Source organism: Dermacentor variabilis, chromosome 4 (assembly GCF_050947875.1).
Source record: "Dermacentor variabilis isolate Ectoservices chromosome 4, ASM5094787v1, whole genome shotgun sequence".
Taxonomy (NCBI): domain Eukaryota; kingdom Metazoa; phylum Arthropoda; class Arachnida; order Ixodida; family Ixodidae; genus Dermacentor; species Dermacentor variabilis.
Genome location: NC_134571.1, coordinates 166,901,015 through 166,922,246, shown reverse-complemented (window position 1 = coordinate 166,922,246; position 21,232 = coordinate 166,901,015). Strand labels below are relative to the sequence as shown.

The following is a 21,232-nucleotide window of genomic DNA, read 5'->3' as shown; positions in this document are numbered from 1 at the left end:
CGTCGGTGGTTACATGTATTTGATGCCAGGAGATTGGAATAAAAACAGATTGATTGGAATAGTTTTGCGTTATGGGATCCCGATACTACGAAGAGCCTTCAGTTAGAGCAAAGGCACGAAGCAAAGTATACGACCTGCATAGAAGACGCAATTGCCCCATCGCTGTTTTTCTATCCTTTCAGGAACGCCGAGAACTAAATAATTTTCAAGCATAATGCTGACCGAGTGCCCTTGCGTACTAGGAAAACCAATTGCCTGTGTTCTTTTGAATCATGCTGCATTTGGAACCTACAAGTCTGATATTAAACGGCGAATTACATAACATATAATATGTTATGTAATCAGCATCATTGTAAAGTAAAAGGCGGCTATACGCCTTTGTGGTGAATTCACTGTTTATTAATCCCTCACACGGACCTTAAAGGGCGACGTGAAACGTATCGGTAAATTATCTATGCTATGCATAGCGCATATTGTAGTGTTTCAATATGCATACGGTATTTAAGTTTACTCAGAAATTCTAACGACATTTATAGGAAGCTTGCATCAAAATTTCGCGAAATTTTAGCGGTATTTCGTCTCGGTTTAGCGACACGCTTAAAAAGTGATCGCAACAGTGACAGCAACAGGACGACGAGGCACGCGATAATTTTAGAAGTAAACGGCTCCTTGGGGGAACTTGTGATTTCAGAACTATAGGAAATGAGAGGGATGCGGTAACCATAATAAACACAATGATCGAATTGATTGGCGCCACCTCACTTGAGGCGCCTTATAAAAACGGTGTCAGTAAAATTCCGGATCAGCCAGTGTTCATTGTAACGACTAGAAGACTAGCCGCAAACCACACGTTCGGCTATGTTAGGGCAGATATGATTTTCCGGATCCGTCCACAACATTGAAAACGCAACAAAAAAATTCTGGTATTGCGAACAGTCATCGCGCGAAAAAAAGAAAACAGATATGACGTTGGAAAGCGAGAAATCGATAACAGGTGCTGAAAAACAAAAATCAGGGCATTGTCCCACTTCCTTCAGAAAGCATCGTCCCGACGCTGAACAAACCATAGAAAGAAATGTAACACAGAAAAATTATGCATGTTCCATGCATTGTGGGAATCCGTATTGAAGCGTTTTCCACGCAACGCTTGCGATGAACTGTCATGGCGTTTCGGTTTCTGCCTAATTCATTTACTCTTTTGGAAACAACTTTGGCGCCCTGATAAGTAGACTGTCTCATACACTCTAAGCACTTGTTCTCATAAAGCAAGATTGGGACTTAACCTACCCAAAGCCTTTCGTAGTACGCCGTCTCCAGAAAACGCACGGCAAGTCAGCGCAGTGAGACTGAGGAAAATATTACACACGCACGCTTGACGCTGAGCATAAGCATCCCGTGCCGTGTACGAGAGACAACCAGGATATAACTATCGACGTCACTCAAACATATACTTGCAGCTAGTATTGCGGGCGCGGCTCAGAGGCTGGGCTTGCGGGAAAGCCCCCCTGCAGTACAAGATACCAGCGTAGAAAGAACGAGGAAGCACTCGTACGAACAACGTGACACAGAGACGTCGCAATAGAGGCTGTGTCGCAACGCCAACTGCGTGTTGCATTTGGGCCGAACTGGGCCGATTACGGAGGTTGAGCAATGTCGCATGGCCTCTCAAAACGCTAACTGCCTCGAAAGAATGACGGATGATACCGGTGTTGAATGTTACTCTGCGATATGTTATTTCGTTGTTGTTAGCCTGATGAGCCTTGGGCTGCCAAGCTGGGGGCCTGTAGCTCTGAACCCACTGTCAGATGCGTAATATTTATTGTCGTGGCAATTGTGATTGAGGTTACCCCACCGGACGTATAAGAAGACCCTACAGAGATCGATTTTGGAATGCGTCGTATCAAAGCGTCATAGTTCAAACAGAAGCAAAGGTAAATGGCGATACCTTCAGGCAGTTTCAACAGCTAACACTCGGAGAAATGTTCGAGGCGCGTGGCGTGGTAAACTTTCGGCAGTGCGTGTCTTTTCCGACTATTCGCACGAAACAGCAGGTCAGGCCGCCATCGAGATTGAGGTATCCAGTCTCTCATTAAACCCAGCTTGAATCTCTGTTGCGGACCATTTACAAGTCGCATAATATATATATATATATATATATATACATATATATATATATATATATATATATATATATATATATATATGTATGTATTATAGAGTGTTACAAATGCTCCATCCTAACTTTCCTCTATCTGCGGCCTTAATAAAGTTCCTTGTGCAGTCTAATAATTAGCCGTCGTTCTTTTCCTTATACTGTCTGGTTTGAAACGTTTTCGTGAAGCGCAATAATTCTGCAATGTTCTCATCTACAGTTCAGATGTTTTGAGGCATCTCTAATGCTTCGTTTTCTCTTCTTTTTCGCTTGTACCTACGTTCCAGTGAAAGCGTAACGATTGTGTTTATAATTTGCAAAAACCAATACGACGATGGCCTGATCGCTGTGAAATCAGCGATCGCCTACTCCAAGTCTCAGCTGCGCATAATCATCATCACTGATGACATCGGCCAGAAAGATATGCTTAAAGAGGTGAGTGCCCTGCTTCCATCTTCATCGGCGTTTCGCTGAAAGTACTAATATTTTAGCTGAACGCTGCAGTTGTTAAGCCCATGAAAGACTTAGCATCGTGTTTCGTAAGGGTTCTCTTGTTATTTCTTATCAGCGATGTTACCTGATATGTTACGATGTGATGGTGAAAAAAAAACTATGGTTGCAGGTCAGCACAAGATAATTTGTGAACACTTTGATTTTTATAGGCATTTGCAAGAAGACGTAACTTCATTTTTCTACTAATCTCGTCTCGTACAGCATTTTGAGTCACCAAGTTTTGCACACTTGTGATTATCGCGGCCCGTGGCTTCTTGCGTACTAATAAACAAAACAACACAAACAAAAGAAACGAAAACATAAACATAATTACTGCAGAAACTTCCCAGTGGGAATCGTGAGACCCCGCGGAAGCGCTGACACGTGAACTTGTTTATCTTTTGGGGGTCACCGCTTTTCCCAAATATTAAAGGTTATCGCTGAGCGGTGGAACGCACCCGCGTGTATCGGGAAGTTTCTCGAATGTTCTTGATGGTTCCCACTGTTGTCTGTTTTGTCACCAAAGTTTGTGTAATCTGATTGTACGAACGACGCGAACTGTGTAGCACTTTCTGGGAGACGCGCGGGCACCAGCGATTACTCTGGAACGTTCGACGACTCGTGCATAAAAGCCGACGCGCTTCACGCGCAGAGTAGATCTCGACGATCGCCGACCGCGTTCGCCGCTATCGCTGTGCTCTGAGTGTAACTTGCTTTTGAGGGCACAGGTTTGCCCAATTAAGAGTTAGTTTCGTCTTTCACCGGTTTTGTTGCTGCATTATTCACCGTCACTATTACGCGACAGTATTCTTTCCAGTGGCTCAATCTGCACACATACGCCTCTGACGTATCCGAACACATCGGGTCGTATGATTGCGGACATTTGGTCGGTTTCTTTTTCTGTTTCTTGATTACACTTAATTAATAAATAATTAGGGCAATTATTATCAATTCGATATATGTAATCTTAAATAATATTAATTATTGCGGGTTATATTTTATTAAATTACTGTTATTCAATTGAAATCAGGTTTCCTTAATCTTCAGCATATTTAATTATTCCTTATTAGACTTAATACATTGCTTGATTAGGCTTAACTAATTACGTGTTGCGGCAACTGTTATGGTCTGCTTTTTTCTACAGTGATTGTATGGTATGGCCGAGTATAGTGTACGTAGTGCAGGAACTGTAGTGGCCCACTTTATTTCTGCACTAACTGTACTGCGTTACTTGTTGCGGCAGCTGCAGTGACCAGCTTTCTTTGTGTACCGACTGTATGGTATGGCCGACTGTGTGATATACTTATCGCCGCAGCTGTAGTGGCTGCATTTAGGCCACTGCAGTTGCGGCTGCTACTATGATACGGCTGACTGTGTGGTGGACTTGTCGCCGCAACTGCAGTGGCCTGCTTTCCTTCTGCACCGCCTGTATGATATTGCCGGCAGTGTGGAATACTTGGCGCCGCAACTCTAGTAGCCTGCTTTCTTTATGCATGGACTGCATGTATGACCGACTGTATGGTATGCTTGTTGCAGCGTAACTGTAGTAGCCTGCTTTCTTTCTGCACAGACTGTATGGTTTGGCCCACTGTATGGTATACTTGCCGCGGCAAGTGTAGCAGCTTACTTTTATGGCAATGGCAATTATATAAACAATCCAGGGGCACTTTTGCGGTCGCCGCCGCCGTCGTCGTGATGTTCCGCACGAAATTCAAATTCGTTAACGCCGTAGCCGCGCGCCGTTTGCTCTATGGGCGAGTAAAAGCGTGCGAGGGTGAGCTGACGATCGCGGCTCAATCTCGCGCACGCAAGGGAAGAAAACGGGGGAGAAGCGCGCCGTCTTCCGTCGCGCGCAAGCAACCGTGACAAAGGGAGGTAGCGGGGCGCTGTACTTCGGCAGCAAGTGCGCATGGCGCAGCAGCGCGCGGTCGCGCGGGCTTTGTCTTGAAAGCGATCTGCTTTGGGGGCAGAGTCTAGGTAGGCCGCCGGCTCGTAGCTTGCGCACGCCGCTCAGTTTGCGTTATAGCGATAGAGAGCATGAAATTCACTTCGCTCGCTTCCATTGCCTCGTTTCCCCAGGCTAACGTTTTGACAGCGGGTGTCCGCGGTCATCGAGTGTAATGTGTGTACGTTTGCTGGCACGCGCTGACGTCGTGCTTGCTAATTTAGTAAGCGAGTGTTTGGAAGCTTATATGGCCGATTAACCTGTTATCCTTACTTATGATGGCTGTCTACTAATTTGCTAGCATAATCGATGCTTCTCCTTTAGGGCGAAACTGCGACTTTCTTTCTATACTAACACTAACAAAAAACATTTATTGTGTCTCATATACACTCTAAAAACAGTTGCACCCTTTGGGGTGTATAAATGCCAACAACGATAATCATCCCCTGTATTGCCTGCATTTCCTTTTCTTAACGCTGAGAGCCCGCTACTTCCCAGTAACGAACGGCATGCGCGTTACCAGCATAACATAGCATTGCCGACAGGAAAGTAGCTGGCGCGGCGTTTACAAGAAACGAAACGTAAGCAAGGCAGATGACGATTATCGTTGTGGGGCAAATATACACCACAAAGGGTGCAGCTGCTTTTAGAGTGCACTTTTAAAAAAGTGTGCACCCTTTGCGGTGTATATCTGCCCCACAACAATAATCGTCATCTTGCTTGCTTGCGTTTCCTTTTTTGAAAACGCCGCGCCAGCTACTTTCCTGTCGGCAATGCTATGTTATGCTGGTAACGCGCATGTCGTTCGTTACTGGGAAGTAGCGGGCTCGCAGCGTTAAAGAAGGGAAATGAGGACAAGACAGATGACGTTTATTGTTGTGTGGCAAGATACGACTCAAAGGGTGTAAACTTAAAGCGTGTAGACTTTGTTTCTTTGTGCGGAAGGAAACATGGTATCGTTACCTGTGCCCACTTCGGGGGCCTACTTTCTTTCTATGCCGAATGTAAATGTAGATGTTGTATAGTCATAATCATAAATCTCATTAGTCATACGTAGTCATAAGGCATTGTCATACATTCCTATCGAGTGCATCGTGTGACGCGTTAAAGATGGACAGATTTCCATGGGGAAATAGCCCGTAAATTCTTACGCTATAAAACAGCTAAAAAAGGTGACATTAAGAAAAATTCGCCACCATTACACCCTGTGAAAATGGGTATAGAGCGAAGCTGTAGCTGACGTTAGACGAACACTACCACTAGAAGCGACGTACGTCACATGCGCACGCACGTGTGCGGAAGTACAGCATATATCCTTATTCTTTAGCACTCTTAAAAAAATTTACACCCTGTGGGGCTTATCTTCTCCCGCAACGTTAATCGTCATCTGTCTTACTAGTATTTCCTTTCTCTTACGCTGCGAACCCGGTACTTCTAAGTAAAGAACGGCTTGCGCGTTATCAGCGTGACAGCGCTCTCGACAGGAAAGTAGCGAGCGCCGAGTTTTCAAGAAAGGAAACGCAAGCAAGACAGATGACGGTTATTGTTGTGGGACAATTTACACCCCAAGGGCGCAACTGTTTTAAGGGCGTAGGTCATCCGCCGAACCGAAGTGACTTACTGAGCGAACTGAATTTTTCAAAGTAAATTGCGTCAGACAATTCGTAAAGTACGATTAGTCACAAGCTGCAGACGCGATAGCTTCGAATTGTGGTTCTAATATGCGGGAAAAAATTTTGTCACGCGGAAACTCAACGACAAAGACCTTCTCTAGCTGCTGTTTGAGCTCTGTCTCAGTGGCCATGGTCACTAGGTGGCGGTACTGTTTTTGGATGAGCACAGAACGAGCCCGCGCAAAATCCCGACCTACTATAGAGGTTAACGGCTCGGCTCTAAAAGTAGACAGTGTAAATTAATGCAACGCCTTCAGGGTTTGTGGCGGCCTACCACCTTCAGATGTTGGTTTGTAAACGCTCCCAAACGACTTCTTTTGTATGGGAGTATGCTTTGTCGCAGGGACTCAAACACATACGAAGCCGCCTTCAGTACGTGAAGACAACTGTGCTCTGATGATCTTGGTGATGGTTGAGTTTATGTCGTTATACAATATCCCCTGGCAGTCGAATTTGCCTGCAACCCTGAAACCATGTAAGGATGACCACCATATTGCTGGAATGACCCATAGATCTGTATGGCTAGGCAGAGTGGGGTTAGGGTTGTCTTGTGAGCGGTTAAAGAAGTCCCGCACTCTCGCGCCAAAGGCGAAGAATCGATTGCGATAGCAAAGTAATCGACGGCTATACAAATTAAGGATAGTAGCTTTATTGGCCGTATAAATTTGTAAACATTCGCTGACTAACTAAATTAACTCGATGGGCGCGGACACTCGCTGTCAATACGCTGGCATGAGGAAGCGCGGCAGCAGCAGCAGGCAAATATACCTTCGTGCTGCCACTTGCTCCAACGCAAACTGAGCGGCGAGAATACAGCACGCACAAAGATATGAGTCGTCGGCACACTTAGACTGCCGCGCAGCAGCGAACGAAGTGACTGTCATGCTGTCTATCGCTTCAAGGCAAACGGAGCAGTGAAAACGCAGCACGCGCAATAGTACGAGCCGTCGAAGCGCACTCGGCCCGCAACGCAGATCGATTTCATGATATGGCACCCGTAGCCGCAGGAGGCGCAGTACAACGCCGACCCACTCCCTCCCCTCCCCCCGAAACCTAGCGTGCGGCGGAAGACGACGCGCTTCTTTCCCGCATTCCTCCCTTGCACGCGCAAGATTCAGCCGCGATTGTCGGTTCCTTTCGCACGCTTTCACACACATATACCGCATACGGCGCGGCGGCGATGGCGACCCTGACGGCGAAAGTACGCCTGGAGTGCCATATAATTGCTATCGCAAGAAAACATCATTGACGGGTGCGGTGCTCGATCAAGAAGTAAATTGTAATCACGTCTCAATTTAAGCTCGTTTATTCGGCTTCAGCTAGACAACCACGAAGCATACACGCTAGCTAAAATTCACGAAACCAACGTCGAATGAAGTCATCGGTGTTTCCTTGGAGTGCGGAAGGACGATGGAAGCGTCAGCTAGATGGTGGCTGCGGATCGCTGGCTAATCCGAAGATATAACTATGTGACCGTACTTTAGATAGCGGTGCACTCGAGCAGTAGCTCCCATTAATCTAAACACGAGTTGACAATGTAAGCGTTCCATAAACAACAAAAAATTGTCAAGACCCAAGCCCGGTTGCTATCCAAGACTGCGCTTAGCATGCTTTGGGAGGTAGTTACTTGTGGCACTCTGTTGCACAATTTGTCATGGGTAGCACTCTCTCTACCACCGTGCCTACTCACACGCGGAAGCCAAGCGGTACTTCGAGTACCACTGTCTTGAGGACCAGTTCGAAAACTACTGCTATGTCTCTGACCGCCTCTTGTCGCAGCGGTGCTTCTGCGACCATAAGCCCACCGTTTCAAACCACAGCGTCTGCGTCTTCAACTAGATGTGTAGCGTCTCAGTGACAGCGTCACAAAACATATTCTTCTCTCCTGTCACGAGGGAAGACTATGAAAACGCTTCTGTTACCACAGTATCGCAACACAGGTGCCATTGGTACTAACGCGCAGTTTTATGGTGGTACAAACTACTGTGGGTGGTGCGGGACCACCCTGCGGTTTTTACCCATGTGTTAGATTTCACTATCTACGGAATCGGTCCGCGAAAACGGCTTAGAGACTCACGAGAAATCGCGGTTACTTCCCAAGGAAAACTAAATGCTTTAATAAGTATTTGATAGGTCAGGAGCCTTAGTGCTTCAGTGTTAGAGACAAAACGGCGCCACCCGAAAGATAAGCTTTGAAAGTGACAGCAAGGCTTGGCGTTTCACTCGAGCGTCTCGGACGTGCTTTAAACACACGAGAAGGTAGCTTGTTGGCACGACGGAGCTCGCAGGCAACAGCATGCCTCCAAACTCTCCCGATTTCCTCAAGAAACTCTCCCGAATTCCAACCAATCATCCCTGTTGAAAGAAACATCGATAAATCTCCAGAAAAACTGCCCCAACCCCACCGTGCGAAGAAAAGAAAAGATCCGCGTTATGCACCACAGCCACATCATAATCGACATTATGCCCTAGGTAGCTAGCCGAAGTCGGATTTCAATCGAAGCCATTTGTATGCATGTAGCATATAGGCCTAGCTCAGTTCACTGAAAATCGAGGCATGCTTCGAGAAGTGCGTGTGAAACAAAGGTCTGATATACGTTGCAAATTGACCGGTTATATAAAGTTTACTTGGCTGCAGCTTCACACGGGACATAGTATGTGTTCCTTAATTACAGACGCGCGCGCACGCCGTCTTCAGTCGCATTACGAGTGCCGAGACGTCTAATAAGTGAACAGTCATTAAGAGCCTTTTCTGACTTTGCTGCGGTGATTATAGCTCGTATTTCGCCCACCTAGCACACCCCGTATATGAGACCGTAACGGGGCCTAGTACACGTCCTTTAATTATGTTAACGCCACGTAGATAGCGCAAGGCTTGTGCAGTCCGATCCGTAAAGTCAGGCTGTCTGGTCCGGCTGCCATAGAATCTGATGGGGGATACGCCTGTGACGTGTGCCTGTGTGTATTCTTTGGTATTGTGCCTTCAGGCTACGATATGTCGTTAAGTAAACACCAACCAGTCCAACAACAACAAGTCTTCCCGGGTAAGTCGCGCTCATTCTAACGCCACCGCTTTCGTTACGCGGGGCTTGTCAATGGAAATTTCTGGCCTAGTAGCGTGACGTCATAAAGCAGAGTACATAGGTCTTGTGATATATAGGTAGCGTTGATCATATATGCGTACACACGCCGTCTGCAGCAACAGTACGTGCAGCTGAGGCGTCAAATAACGCTAGCCATTCAAAGCTGCTTCTGACGTTGCTGCGGCCCAGCGAAAGAATTGCGCGTAGCCCGCGTATCCGGAGACCTTGGGAGCCTAAATACAAGCTCTGTTTTGACGCTAAGCTTTCTTTGCGTATCCTCGCGGAATTTCCTAACTGTGGCGGCTGCTGAGTGCTGCTGCTCTCTTTCCGAATAGCTCACACGAAATACAGCGCTATTGATTCTATTCACCACCTCTACTGGTCTTCCAGCTGATGGTCTTGTCTTCTACGGGACTACGCAGTGATGAAACAAATAGTGCCTAAAAACCTTCATTACATCATCGAAACCACAATTCCTTTAATAAAGCAAACTTCGAGTCTCCGTATGCTTGCTAACGCAACATAACCTTCTGCCGCTCGTGGTTATGCAGGTTGCTTCGTGGCCAGGAGAGATCACAAAGCGTGTTCGCGTCGACATCCATCCTCTACGGCTCCCGGACACGTACAACTTGGCGAACGCGCTTGGACCGTGCGCCGCGCAGGAACTGTTCCTTGCGGTGAGTTTACTTTCCAAAGCTTTACTGCGAGAACAGCGCGTTGCTTCAGTGGCTGCGTCTTGCTGAATGCGCCGGTACTCGCCAGATCGCCAACATTGAGCAGCGTTAGGCTCTGTCAGCCCTTGGAAGCCAGAGCAGCTAGAAGGTACGCCGACTGCTGATGGCTTCGCTTCTGCCGTATAGAAAGGGTTCATCGCTTTCGATTGAAATGGACAAAAGTATGCGAACTTTTTTCTCCTTGCAATTCGGATTTTACTGAAAAGGTAAGCGAAATCAAACTTACCAGAGAGCTGAGCCAGCAAATTGTGCGTACCTTTGAGCCTCCGTGGTCTCCGAGGCAAGAGCTCTGGAGAGCTCGTCATGCATCGGCCTGTCGCCCAAGCAACGTCAACTTTTTTTCCCTATTTTAGCCTCCTTTCCCTGCCACTGCGACAAAAATAGGAAAGAGGAGAGGATGGTTACGCAAAAGGTGCGAGACGCCTTGGTCCTAGTCCATGAAGTATTCGCGCTGCGGCCTCTGCAGTGGATGAACCAGACAACTTCTCTAACAGTAGCGCGAGGTCGCACCTGCTTGGTCGTATTTTCTTGCGTTATTCGTTTTTGCTCTGTACTCGCATAGCTTTACGAACAAAATATCATACTACTTGTATTTCAACATTTCAAACGCACTCGCTTTTAAAAAAGCCGTATGGCGTTGGGGCCTTGACGGACGATACTTCTCATAATCTTTGCTAACTGTATTAAATCTACCTACCATTGAGCTTCACTATCTCCAGTTGGTACATTTCAGCGTAAAGAAAATAATTAACTGAGGCCCGTATACACAAATGTCTCTTACGCTGGAATTGCTCGTACGATAAAATTTCGCTCAATCCTGGCGCTGGACCTATTAATAGCCAAAGCGGCTAGTCAAAGGCAGAAAGCACTATCGAAAGAAAGTGTTTGTAAATTTTTACCTAGGAGCTGAATTCACAAAACTTTTCCTCCGTAAGTGCATTTGGCAATTGGTCGGCTCTCTTTGCTTGTAATATGCCCGGCATCAGGACTGGTGGTAATCTGCTCATGCAAAGAATTCTAGCGTAAGAGCACGTTTTCAACGCGGGCCGTGATATCGCTGGAGTGGTGACCTTTAAGGTGTGGCAATAACAAAAACCTGTGCAAGAAGACTGGATGTGCGCATGCGTGACTGACAAAGCGAGGGTGTCCCAATGCTTGTTCACTTGGCAGCTTGCGCTCGTGTTCTTTACTGTTTGCTGTCTGCCCTGTGTATATTGCTCTATTTTATCCTTGAAATGTCTTGCTCGGGCCATTCGTATGCGCCCATATCGTTACGCGTCCGCGTTCGTCGTGTCCCGCGACTGATGCGCCGTTTAATTATATCATAGGATGCAGATGCATATGTACATGCAAACATCTACGCGGACAACATTTACTAGCTGCAAAGCGAGTTTGCTACGCATGTCCCACTACACCACAGCTTGTCACCGCGAAGCGGTCGTCCCTATACTGTCGTCATGTCGTCGTAGCTATCGTCAACATCATCAGCGTGCTGTGGTTCTCGTCATGCCGTCGCCCTCGCCGTCTTGTACTCCGCATCGTCTTCGTCTTTTGTACTCCTCATTGTCGTCTTCGCCGTTGCTACGTCGTCGCTGATCCGTATACAGTTGTGTACAAGTGCCCACGAACTGATGGTGTCGACCTTTTTCGTGATATTGACGACGTGATATGCGCTCAGTTCAGACTTTCTTCGTTCGCTCTGATTGCGCTTGACTTCAGCTGGCCTTAAGTGTACTGGAAATGTACTTCGGCGTTAACGCATCGCTACCAGCCTAATGAATTTAATAAACTTGCTTATTGTCATGTTATGCACCAAAAGGTAAAACGGTTATTTGGCCGGCGTAGTTTCTACAGTTCTGTAGCAAGCCACGATAAATCACATGGCGTTTTTGGAAACTTCCCTTTTTCTGTTGCGCGTCATCTATGGTCATAAGTATAATGCACAGTTAGGCACTGCGCAATATTTCTTTTGATCCGAACATTCTTGATGATGGGATTTTGTACGTACCTGACTAGATTAGAAAGTATACTCGACCTGCATAACCAGGTTGGAAGCTATGGACTCGATCTTCTGCGACATAAGAGTTTGGGCGTACAGCCGCCATAATTAATGGCATCCCGTCATTGCAACTTTAGGGCTAACCCCCGTATTTCAGAACGTTCCTCCAATCAGCCCCCTAGTTCGATTCGAAGTGTTGGGGATGATGATGATTTATTGGCATCCCCTTTGAAACGGGGCGGTGACAAATATTCACCTAGGCTTCGTGAGGTAATCTGGGGCGCTATAACGTTAAGCTATGTCAAACTGTTCTTGTTCGAATTCTTCAATCAGCGCTTTACGATATGTTCGGGCCAACTCCACTTTGCCTGTTTGCCACGCGTCGTTACGAAAACTGCGAAAACTTCTCATGTAGTATGAGGTGTACACACTGATTACGCATTATAAGTTCGAACAAAAGAAACATCATTATTTGATTCGACGCTTTTTTCGCCATTGACCCTCTGTTATCGGTTAAAAAAGTTTTCGGGCTGCACCCACTTCGACTATCTATTGCGCGACGTCAAACAACCGCGCCAACTCACCACGTCAAAGTGACGTGTACGATTACAGGTTGAATAATATGCGGAACAGCTGAATTTTGCTTTCTGAATAGCCGGAGACCGCCCTCTTTCGAAATTCATAAATGATGGCGCCCTGCCCACCGATTGTTCTGGCACTTGCTAGTCGGAACTGCCGGGGAGCAGATTTATTTACGTTCAACAACAACAACAACAACTTGCGCATAAATATAACGCTATCGAACCTTTCGGCACGTATATGGGAAAGCTCTGCCAGCTCTTCGTCCCTCAGAATACGTGCCGCGGCAATATTGATCTTCAGTTGAAAGCCGCCGCGCTTTTCGACCATTCACCTCAAGTTAAGGGGCGTGGAACAATCGCAGACGGCGGCATCACCCTCTTCATACGGTGTCTGCTTTGACTGTTCTTGCGCTACCAAAACCCTCTTCATTTCAGCGTTCTGCTTGTCTTTTGTCAGCCAAATTGATAAGAAAAACCGCTCAATGTAGGATATGCTATCCGTTTTGGAAGCAAACGAAAGTGACAATCTATAAAATCAAGACGAGCGTGCGATTGGGCTGTTCAGAAAACGCTGCGGATTAACGCCCGATGGTTGCGTCGGTGGTTACGTAAATCTGACGCCAGGAGATGCGAATAAAAAGAGATTGGAATATATTTACACTATAGGGCTCCAGATATGCTATATATGCTTTTCATTTTAGCATTTTGCATAGATCTCTGTTAGTCCTTTTTCTCTTCATAACGCTTCTCTATCTACCTTCTACCACTACCTATGCCTGTAACGAATCCGGTCTCATCAGTCTCTTCCCTGCTTTTTTTCACCAGTACTCTAAACACATCTTGCTTACCTCGACTGCTGCTTCTATCCATTTTAAATCCAAACACTTCTGGAAGGTACACGTTGCATACGGGTCTCGCTAGGTGAATCCTCTCAATGGATGGATGGATGGTTGTTATGAGCGTCCCCTTTGGAAAGCATCGGTGGGTTGCGCCTCCAGGCTCTTGCTATTATACTGCCTAAGGTCCTACCTAGGGTAAGCAATAAAAAAAGAAGAAAAAAATACACTATGAACTCCCACAACCAAATTTTCTGATCCCCTATTGGGAACTGTGCTTTTGTATGTCCCCGTTTTTATGTCGTTTCCTTACTTTTATTCCACCAATCCTCCAATCGCCTCTTACTAATCCCTGTTGCGGACATATTTACTTTTCCACTGCTGTCGCTGAACCCAAGGGCTTCACGGAGGCCAGTGGTACCTAAATCGACCGCTGGGTAGACGTCTTCACATTCTAATAAAACATGCTCTGTCGTTTCCTAGCTTCATCGCAGCAAGCACATGCTTCTTCCTTCTTATATCTCGCTTTATAGGTACGTGTTCTAAGGCATCCCGATCTCGCTTCGAAAAGTAATGAGCTTCCCTTTGAGTTATCATCAATTGTTTCTTTCCTGATTTCGTTTTTTCCTCTTAAGTGGTTACTCATGGCAGGTTTCTTTTCCATTGCCGCCACCCATGAGATTATTTCGGCCTTTCTGACTTTCCGCTTGACGTTCTTTGTTGCTCTGTTGCCCACCCTTACAGGCCGCATACTTGCTGGTAAGCTTCCTAGTTGTTTTCCTCCACTGTGAATCAATGCTTTTCCTGTACAGATACCTCAACACTCTCCCAGCCCATTTACTTTCTTCCATATTACTCAGCCATTCTTCATACTCAATTTTACTGCGAGCTTCCCTCACTTCAAAACTAGTCCAGCCCATATCACCCTGCACAGCTTCATTTGTAGTCTTCCCGTGAGCGCCCAATGCGAGGCGACCCACTTACCTTTGGTTCCCGTCGAGTCCTGATTGTACCTCTCATTTAAAGCAAACAACCGCATTTCCAAAAGTAAGTCCTGGAACCATTACAGCTTTCCAGATACCTTGGAGGACCTCTTACCTATTGTATCCCCATAGCGCTCTGTGCTTCATATTGGCTGCATTTATCATCCCCTTCACTGTCATGGTTTTTTCCTGTGTTTCCATATATCTATTGCCTTCGTTTACCCATATACCAAGGTATTTATATTCTGTTACCCGAGGTATTTCTCGGCCCTGTGTCTCCACTGTCTGTTCACTGTTTTCATTGAATACCATAACACCTGATTTTCTACCACTAAATTTCAAACCTAATTGTTGCCTTCCTGTCCACAGATATTAGCCAGACGTTGCAAATCACTTTGCTGGTTAGCTGGTAACACAATGTCGTCCGCACAAAATAAACCTGGGAGTTGCTGCTTTACTACTGTACCCACCTGTTTGTACGAGAGATTAAACCCGGTATTACTTCTTTCTAGCGTCCTCTCCATCCTCACCACGTACATCATAAACAGCAGCGGGGATAAAGGGCACGCCTGCCTCAGTCCCTTGTTGATATGAACGTTCTCCTCGCTCCTCATCCCTTCCCATTCACGCAAACGGTATTTTCTAGGTAAATCTATCAAGAAATGGGATGGCAGCGCCACCCCTCGACAGAAGTGGTCAGTGCGCTTTATTGACACTCCGCAGAAATTCATGACAAGCTTAGTGTCTTCTTCACTCGAGGGACGGCACTGCGCTTAACTCGATGGAGTGGAGGAAGAGCTTCGAGTCGAGGATCATTTGATAATTCATACGGCGGTGTGAAGTCCTCCTGTTCAGCACGAAGTCAAGTATTCGATTCATAACAGCTAGATGGCCGCGTTTCAATAGGTTCAATCGAAACATCCTAAATAGGGGGCGTGTGCACTATGCTTATGACGTAGTGCTATTCTGATCAACATTTACATTGTCAAGCCCGACGTGACGAAACCGCTGCAATCAAAATCACTGCGGCTTACTTGTGAGCATCCCCATTACAATTTGTGGCAGTTTGACAAGGTAGCCTATCCTTATATATGGCCAGTTGAAGAAACGACCACGATGGCATTATGATGCAGAAGGCTGGATAGATTGAATTTTTAACGTGTAATGAAATACTGCACCACACGATCTATCTTCGCATTTCGTCCCCGCCGAATTGCGGCCGCCGTGAATCTTACCCGCCACCTCGCGCTCAGCAGCAGAGAGCCATAACGAATGGTCCACTGCAATGGCCGTTACAGAACAATTTATCTGTGTGCTTCGAGTAGGACAGAAAGGGACATGACCAATGTGAGAATGTGCATAACGAGCTCTTTTGTAGAATTTACAGGTAGCACACTAAGCATAACGCAGACTCTTTGTCTTGGAATCGCACCTTCACAGAGCGCACTTCCGCAAGAAGGCGCGGTCATCTACGCGAACGCCGAAATGGTGTTCCTTCACCCGGTCGAGAACCTGTGGAGGATACTGGCCGCCATGGACGGACTCCACTTGACCGCCATGGCGCCAGAAACGGAGAGCGCTGTCCGCATTTGGTACCAGTTCATGAGGAAGGAACCACCGCCGCTGCCTTTCGGTGAGCATACGCTAACTACTGCAGCGAAGCCATCACCAGCTAGTGAATGAAGAAACCAACTGCATGTTATTTATATTGATTAATGTGCTCAGTGCCTTGAATCATACATGGGTGGTCTTATATCTAGTCCTCTCTAATATACGGGGTGTTCTTTTTTTTTTCCTTTAGCTGCACCAACATTTTTAAAGGTTGCTTATGGCAGACAGCACAATTTTAACGCTTGATCTAAATGCCCGATTAATCGACCATTACTTTTACGAGAAGCCAAATGGTCAATTAAATAATTAACGTAATTACACTAATTAACTTTCTTAATTATTTACTGTAGACCACATATTTCAATCTACGAATTGAATCTACGAATTGAACGAATCCTCTGGACAGCACCAGTTCCGAGATATTAATTTTCAAGGTGTCCGTCGAAATGCATTGGTGTTCCAGTTACTTTTGTGCTTCAATGCATAAAACGGCGCTATCTTGAAGAAGTAACTCGAACGCCAATGCATCTTCAAAGTGTCCAACGATAGGCATTGGTGTTGCAGTTACTCTCGTGCTTCAATGCACGAAATAGCGGTTTCTTAAAAAAGAAACGCTTGAAGTAAGAACCGACGTGGACTAAACATGAAATCGACTCCTACTTGGTGCCATCGAACCACTGCATCTAGCATGTTATTGCAGTCGCGTGCACCGAACCTTTGTAAAAAGTGGGTAATTATATATTACTCTAAGGTATGTTCGGAATGCTAAACAAAATGAAGGTTGTGCTTAGGTTGACTACAACACAAAAAGGAATAAGAGTTGCTGTTGCGGTTACCGTTGTAGCCGCCGCCACTGCCGCCTCAACAGTCTTCGCCTCGTACACCTTCATCTTTATCACCCTGCTGGACGCGACAAAAAGAAAAGCAAGTGCTCGCGCGTCTTGCATTGCCATGGCACCAATCCAAACACAGCACAAGTACTGACAAGACTTGCTCACATTGAAGCAACGAAAGCGTTTTCTTCAAAAATGTTTTTTTTTTTTTAAGCAAACCTTTTCTTTGCGAACCTCGCCGGGTTTCGTGACCGTGGGAGCTGCGACCTGCCTGTCCCCTTGCCGAATTGGCCAACCAATCACAGCGTAGGACGCGTGCCGCGCGCGCCGCCGGGTTCCTTGCAGCACCACCAGATGGCGCTCCTCTCCGTGCGGGGGAAAAAACGCGAAGGCGCTCTTGTGCGTTACGGGACACATTTTAGCGAGGGTATAGCACACGGAGGAAGGAAACTAAGGAGAGGCCCTACCCCCTCCGCGCGCTAGGAGAAAAGTGTGGCGGAAATGACGTATAGGTTCTCATTCTTTTTGCTGCTTTTTTATTTTTTTTGCTGCATGGCCACGCCTTTTGGGCCACAATGGCGGCGTTGTTCTGATTTTTTGAGCGCTCACACGTGTTGCTCTGGTAGGTTTCGTGCCGTGGCAAAGGCGCTGTGTGGGCGGGTTTGCGTTAGTCACCGTGTCTTGTTGCGCTGTGTTACCTGCACCGTGCTCTGCCGGATGTTGCGCGAGCGTGCGCGAAACCACGCGCAGCGCAGCGTGGTTTCGCGAAAGATGTAAACAAGAGAGGAGGGTGGCACAAAAGGCGGAGCATCGCCATGAGCAACGCCAACTTCCGGCTTCACTTTTGCTTCACAAAGAGTGACGTCAGGGCCTCTCCTTAGTTTCCTTCCTCCGTGGTATAGCATGTTACTAGCAACACCTATTCGACGTCGATGCGGGGCGCGTGTTGTAGTTGTTGTAGGCGGGTCCTAGGCAATCAGGAAGGAAAATTAAGTATTGGCTGTAACGACACACCAGCAAAGCGCAGAATTAGACCACAGGAAGTTAGAAAAAGAAGCACAAACGATAAGAGTACAGAAGGCGAAAGTTGTTACTTAAACATGCAGGATGGTCACAAGCAGGAAAAGTGGCTGGAAATTCAAATGCAGCTGAATGACGAAGCGATTAGCGCGTACGCCATGCCCGAAACCCTTCTACGAGATTTAGAGCAGCCGACTGTTGTTGACAATTTTGTATGGGAAGGGTGCAGCAGTATAACAGGGCCAAGGAAAGGCGGATGCTTAGGCATGCTAATTAGGTGAGGTCTCAAGTGGCAAAGGGTAAAAGATTTATCTAAGTATCATTTATGGATTATTGGCAGATGGCGAGGCAAAATGACGTGGCTAGGAGTAGCTTACTTATGGACAGTCAGTGATAACGGAGATAAGTATGCAGAATTGATTGGTTGCATTAGAATCTATAATAACTTCAAGAAATCGGGCCATGGTGATATTAGTGGGGTATATTAACGCACACTGGATGATTTAGATGGATATCCTGATTACAATGGTTCTTTAGTGTTGGATCTGTGGCATGAAGAGAACCTCATAGCAGTTAACAGGGAGAACAAGTGTAATGAGTTTTGTATTGCCTTTCGGAAGACGGAAAGTTTTCTGCCCAATTTTCTGCATACGTCGGCTTCACCGTTAAGGGGGCCTCTAGGGTTTCCGACTGCCCTGCTCGGTGCGTGAGTTCGCGAACTAGGCGGTCCACCCTTGAGTTGCCATCTATCCCGGTGTGTGCCGGTATCCAGAAGATCCTATGTTTTATCTTTTTGTTAGGAGGTTCTGTTTTGAGGAGGATTCTCAGTGCTTCCTTACTAACTCTGCCTTGTGTGTAGTTCCTGCATGTTGCTTTGGAGTCCGTTAGAATTATCAGAGATTTGTTCCTGCGGTAACCTTCAGCCGCCGCTAGAGCTACGGCGACTTCCTCCCCCTCCGTTACCGTGCAGTTTCTCAGGGTCGCGCAGCTAATTGGTTCTCCCGTGTGGTTTACCACTGCTGCCGCGACTCTAAACATTCTAGTGTTGCGGTCCCATGGGTATACCGCCGCGTCTGTGTATACTGGGTTTTCTAGTGCGGCTAGGTTTCGTTCCATGAAATCTGCTCGTGCCTGCCTTCTGGCGGCGTGGAGATTCGGGTCCATGTTTCTCGGTAGGGGGCTAACCTCCAGTGTCTGGCGAACGCTGTCTGGGATGCTAGCCACTGCAGAGGAAGGAGTCTTAAATACCCCCCACCCCACACATCGCTCACACAACATGAGGCAGTAAGCTGGCGAAGACTGCAAGCAGGTACGTTCTTCAACCTGCGCACATTACACAAAATGTTCCCTACCCAGTACAGGGATACATGTCCGTGGTGCGGAACAACCCCCACGTTATACCACATCACGTGGGAATGCAAGCGTAATTTCGCATTCCATAAAGTAAATAACCCAAGTGCGGAACAATGGGAGGGTCTGCTCACCAGCAGCGAGCTCGCAGCCCAACGGGCAATTGTGCAGCACGCCTGCGAGGCAGCAAGACTCAGCGGTGCCCTGGAATAGGGGCGACGACCTTGTGAAGCGGCCAGGACTCAAAACATGAAGACACCGGCCCACCCCCAATCTCTCTGAGATATAGAGAAATAAAGTTTTCCATTCCATTCTATTCCATTCTGCCCAATTTTGAAAATACAATGGCCCTTTCTGAATGTATACACTATGAAAGCTGTCAGTAATAACGTCCGGCCACTTAGCAGGGTCACTTCGGAGACTCTCGCAACATACTTCTTGCTGCGGGGGTGTCTGTACTTCTCTGTTGCCGCAACGAGAAGCCGTCTCATTCGTCCTCTTGAGGCACATTTTGTGGATGGGGACATGATTATTTGCAGCCAAACTAACAGGAAACAAGTGAGTTGGTTCTTGGACTGTTGTTTCCTGGCGCTCGTCAGTAGAAGGAGGCTCATCGGGGAGGTTTGGCACCTGTTGATCAGCAGTAGTAGAAATCGGGCGTGGCGGACCGGACACCTGGAGCTCTGTGGCAGGGGCCCGGCCGAGTAGCATAGACGTTCATAGACGAGTAGCAAAGGGTTCCTTGTACAAATTTCCTCCTTCTCCGTACAAACTCACTCCTTCTCCCGTTCCGGTCTCGTCTTCCTATTGGCTAGGAGCAGTCGTCTGTACTGGGAGGTTCTAGATTTTTCTTTCGCCCCGTCGATGCCCTGCGCGAGAACGAAGGGAAGAGGGCGACTCCTAGCGCGGGCGAAGCTACGCGAACTCCGTCGCCTCTGAGTCATCTTTTTCTACTTCTTTCTGGAAAGTTCGGCGGCCAGTCTGACCTACTTTTTCCGTCGAGCGCGCGCGAGGGTGCGCAGCCACTAGGCAACATTGGGCCCTGGAGACAGGCCTTTGTGTCCAGCTCTCCAACTTCCCCCTTCACTCTTCCACAACCCCAGCCCGAACATTGAACATTCCATGCCCCACGGCACGCGGACAAAAGCCCCCGTGTGACGTCTTCTTTCCTTTCCTGCCTAGACTCTGACATCAGAGTCATCATCATCTGCTGTCGGACTCATCCTCCCCCGCCCAAATTACCATCACGATAAAGAAAAGTCGAATGGGAGGCACTGTTGGGTACTGCAGCACATCCTTTCTATGAGAAGGAGAGCGGCAGAACTATTTGCGAGGTGGAGGGTGGCGTGGCCGTGACGAGGGGCAAGGGAGATTTAGGTCCTCATACCACATTACATGTTTTAGGTGCTTCCCCCTTGCCCCTCCTCTCCAGACAGCACTGGACAGACGGACTGACAGGAAACCACGAAAACTCTTCCACGCAAACGCACCTCGCTTCATAGGAAAGAGGGCCCCGCCGGGGTGGCGGGGGATTCCTGTTTTTGCAGCTCGACAAGCTCTCTCCAACTGATCAGGCTAAACGCATGATGTTACATTAGGCGGGGGGCCCCGTCGCCTCGTTCTGGTTTTCTCGCTTCATTACATGTCGCTCGAAGTTCCGTTGCCCATGGTTCCATATACGAAGCAGGTTAGAATAAATGGGCCCCCTTCTCCTACTGTCCGAGGTGAGGCCCTGGGCTGCAGCCACCTTAGCGCTCCCCCCCCCCCCTTAATCCAGCGCTGGCTGGGTACCAGGACACTGCCACATAGCTGGCAACGAGGCAGCTGCCAGATTTTCGGGGTCGGCTGCTCTCCGTAACTCTCTTGACATAGATAACGTACCATACGAGGACCTCAGGCCATATATTATAAACAGAATCTTTAGGCAACGGCATGGAGAG

At 47.4% G+C, this 21,232-nt stretch overlaps 1 protein-coding gene across 1 annotated transcript in view; it reads left to right on the top strand.

Moving 5' to 3' along the window:
- LOC142578052 (glucoside xylosyltransferase 2-like) overlaps positions 1–21,232 on the top strand; it is a 174,730-nt gene that overhangs the window by 146,669 nt on the left and 6,829 nt on the right. Inside the window, exons 5-7 of the mRNA XM_075687468.1 lie at positions 2,440–2,587; positions 9,897–10,022; positions 15,919–16,111. Of these exons, the coding sequence (XP_075543583.1) occupies positions 2,440–2,587; positions 9,897–10,022; positions 15,919–16,111 (467 nt within the window). The remainder of the gene's footprint in view (positions 1–2,439; positions 2,588–9,896; positions 10,023–15,918; positions 16,112–21,232) is intronic.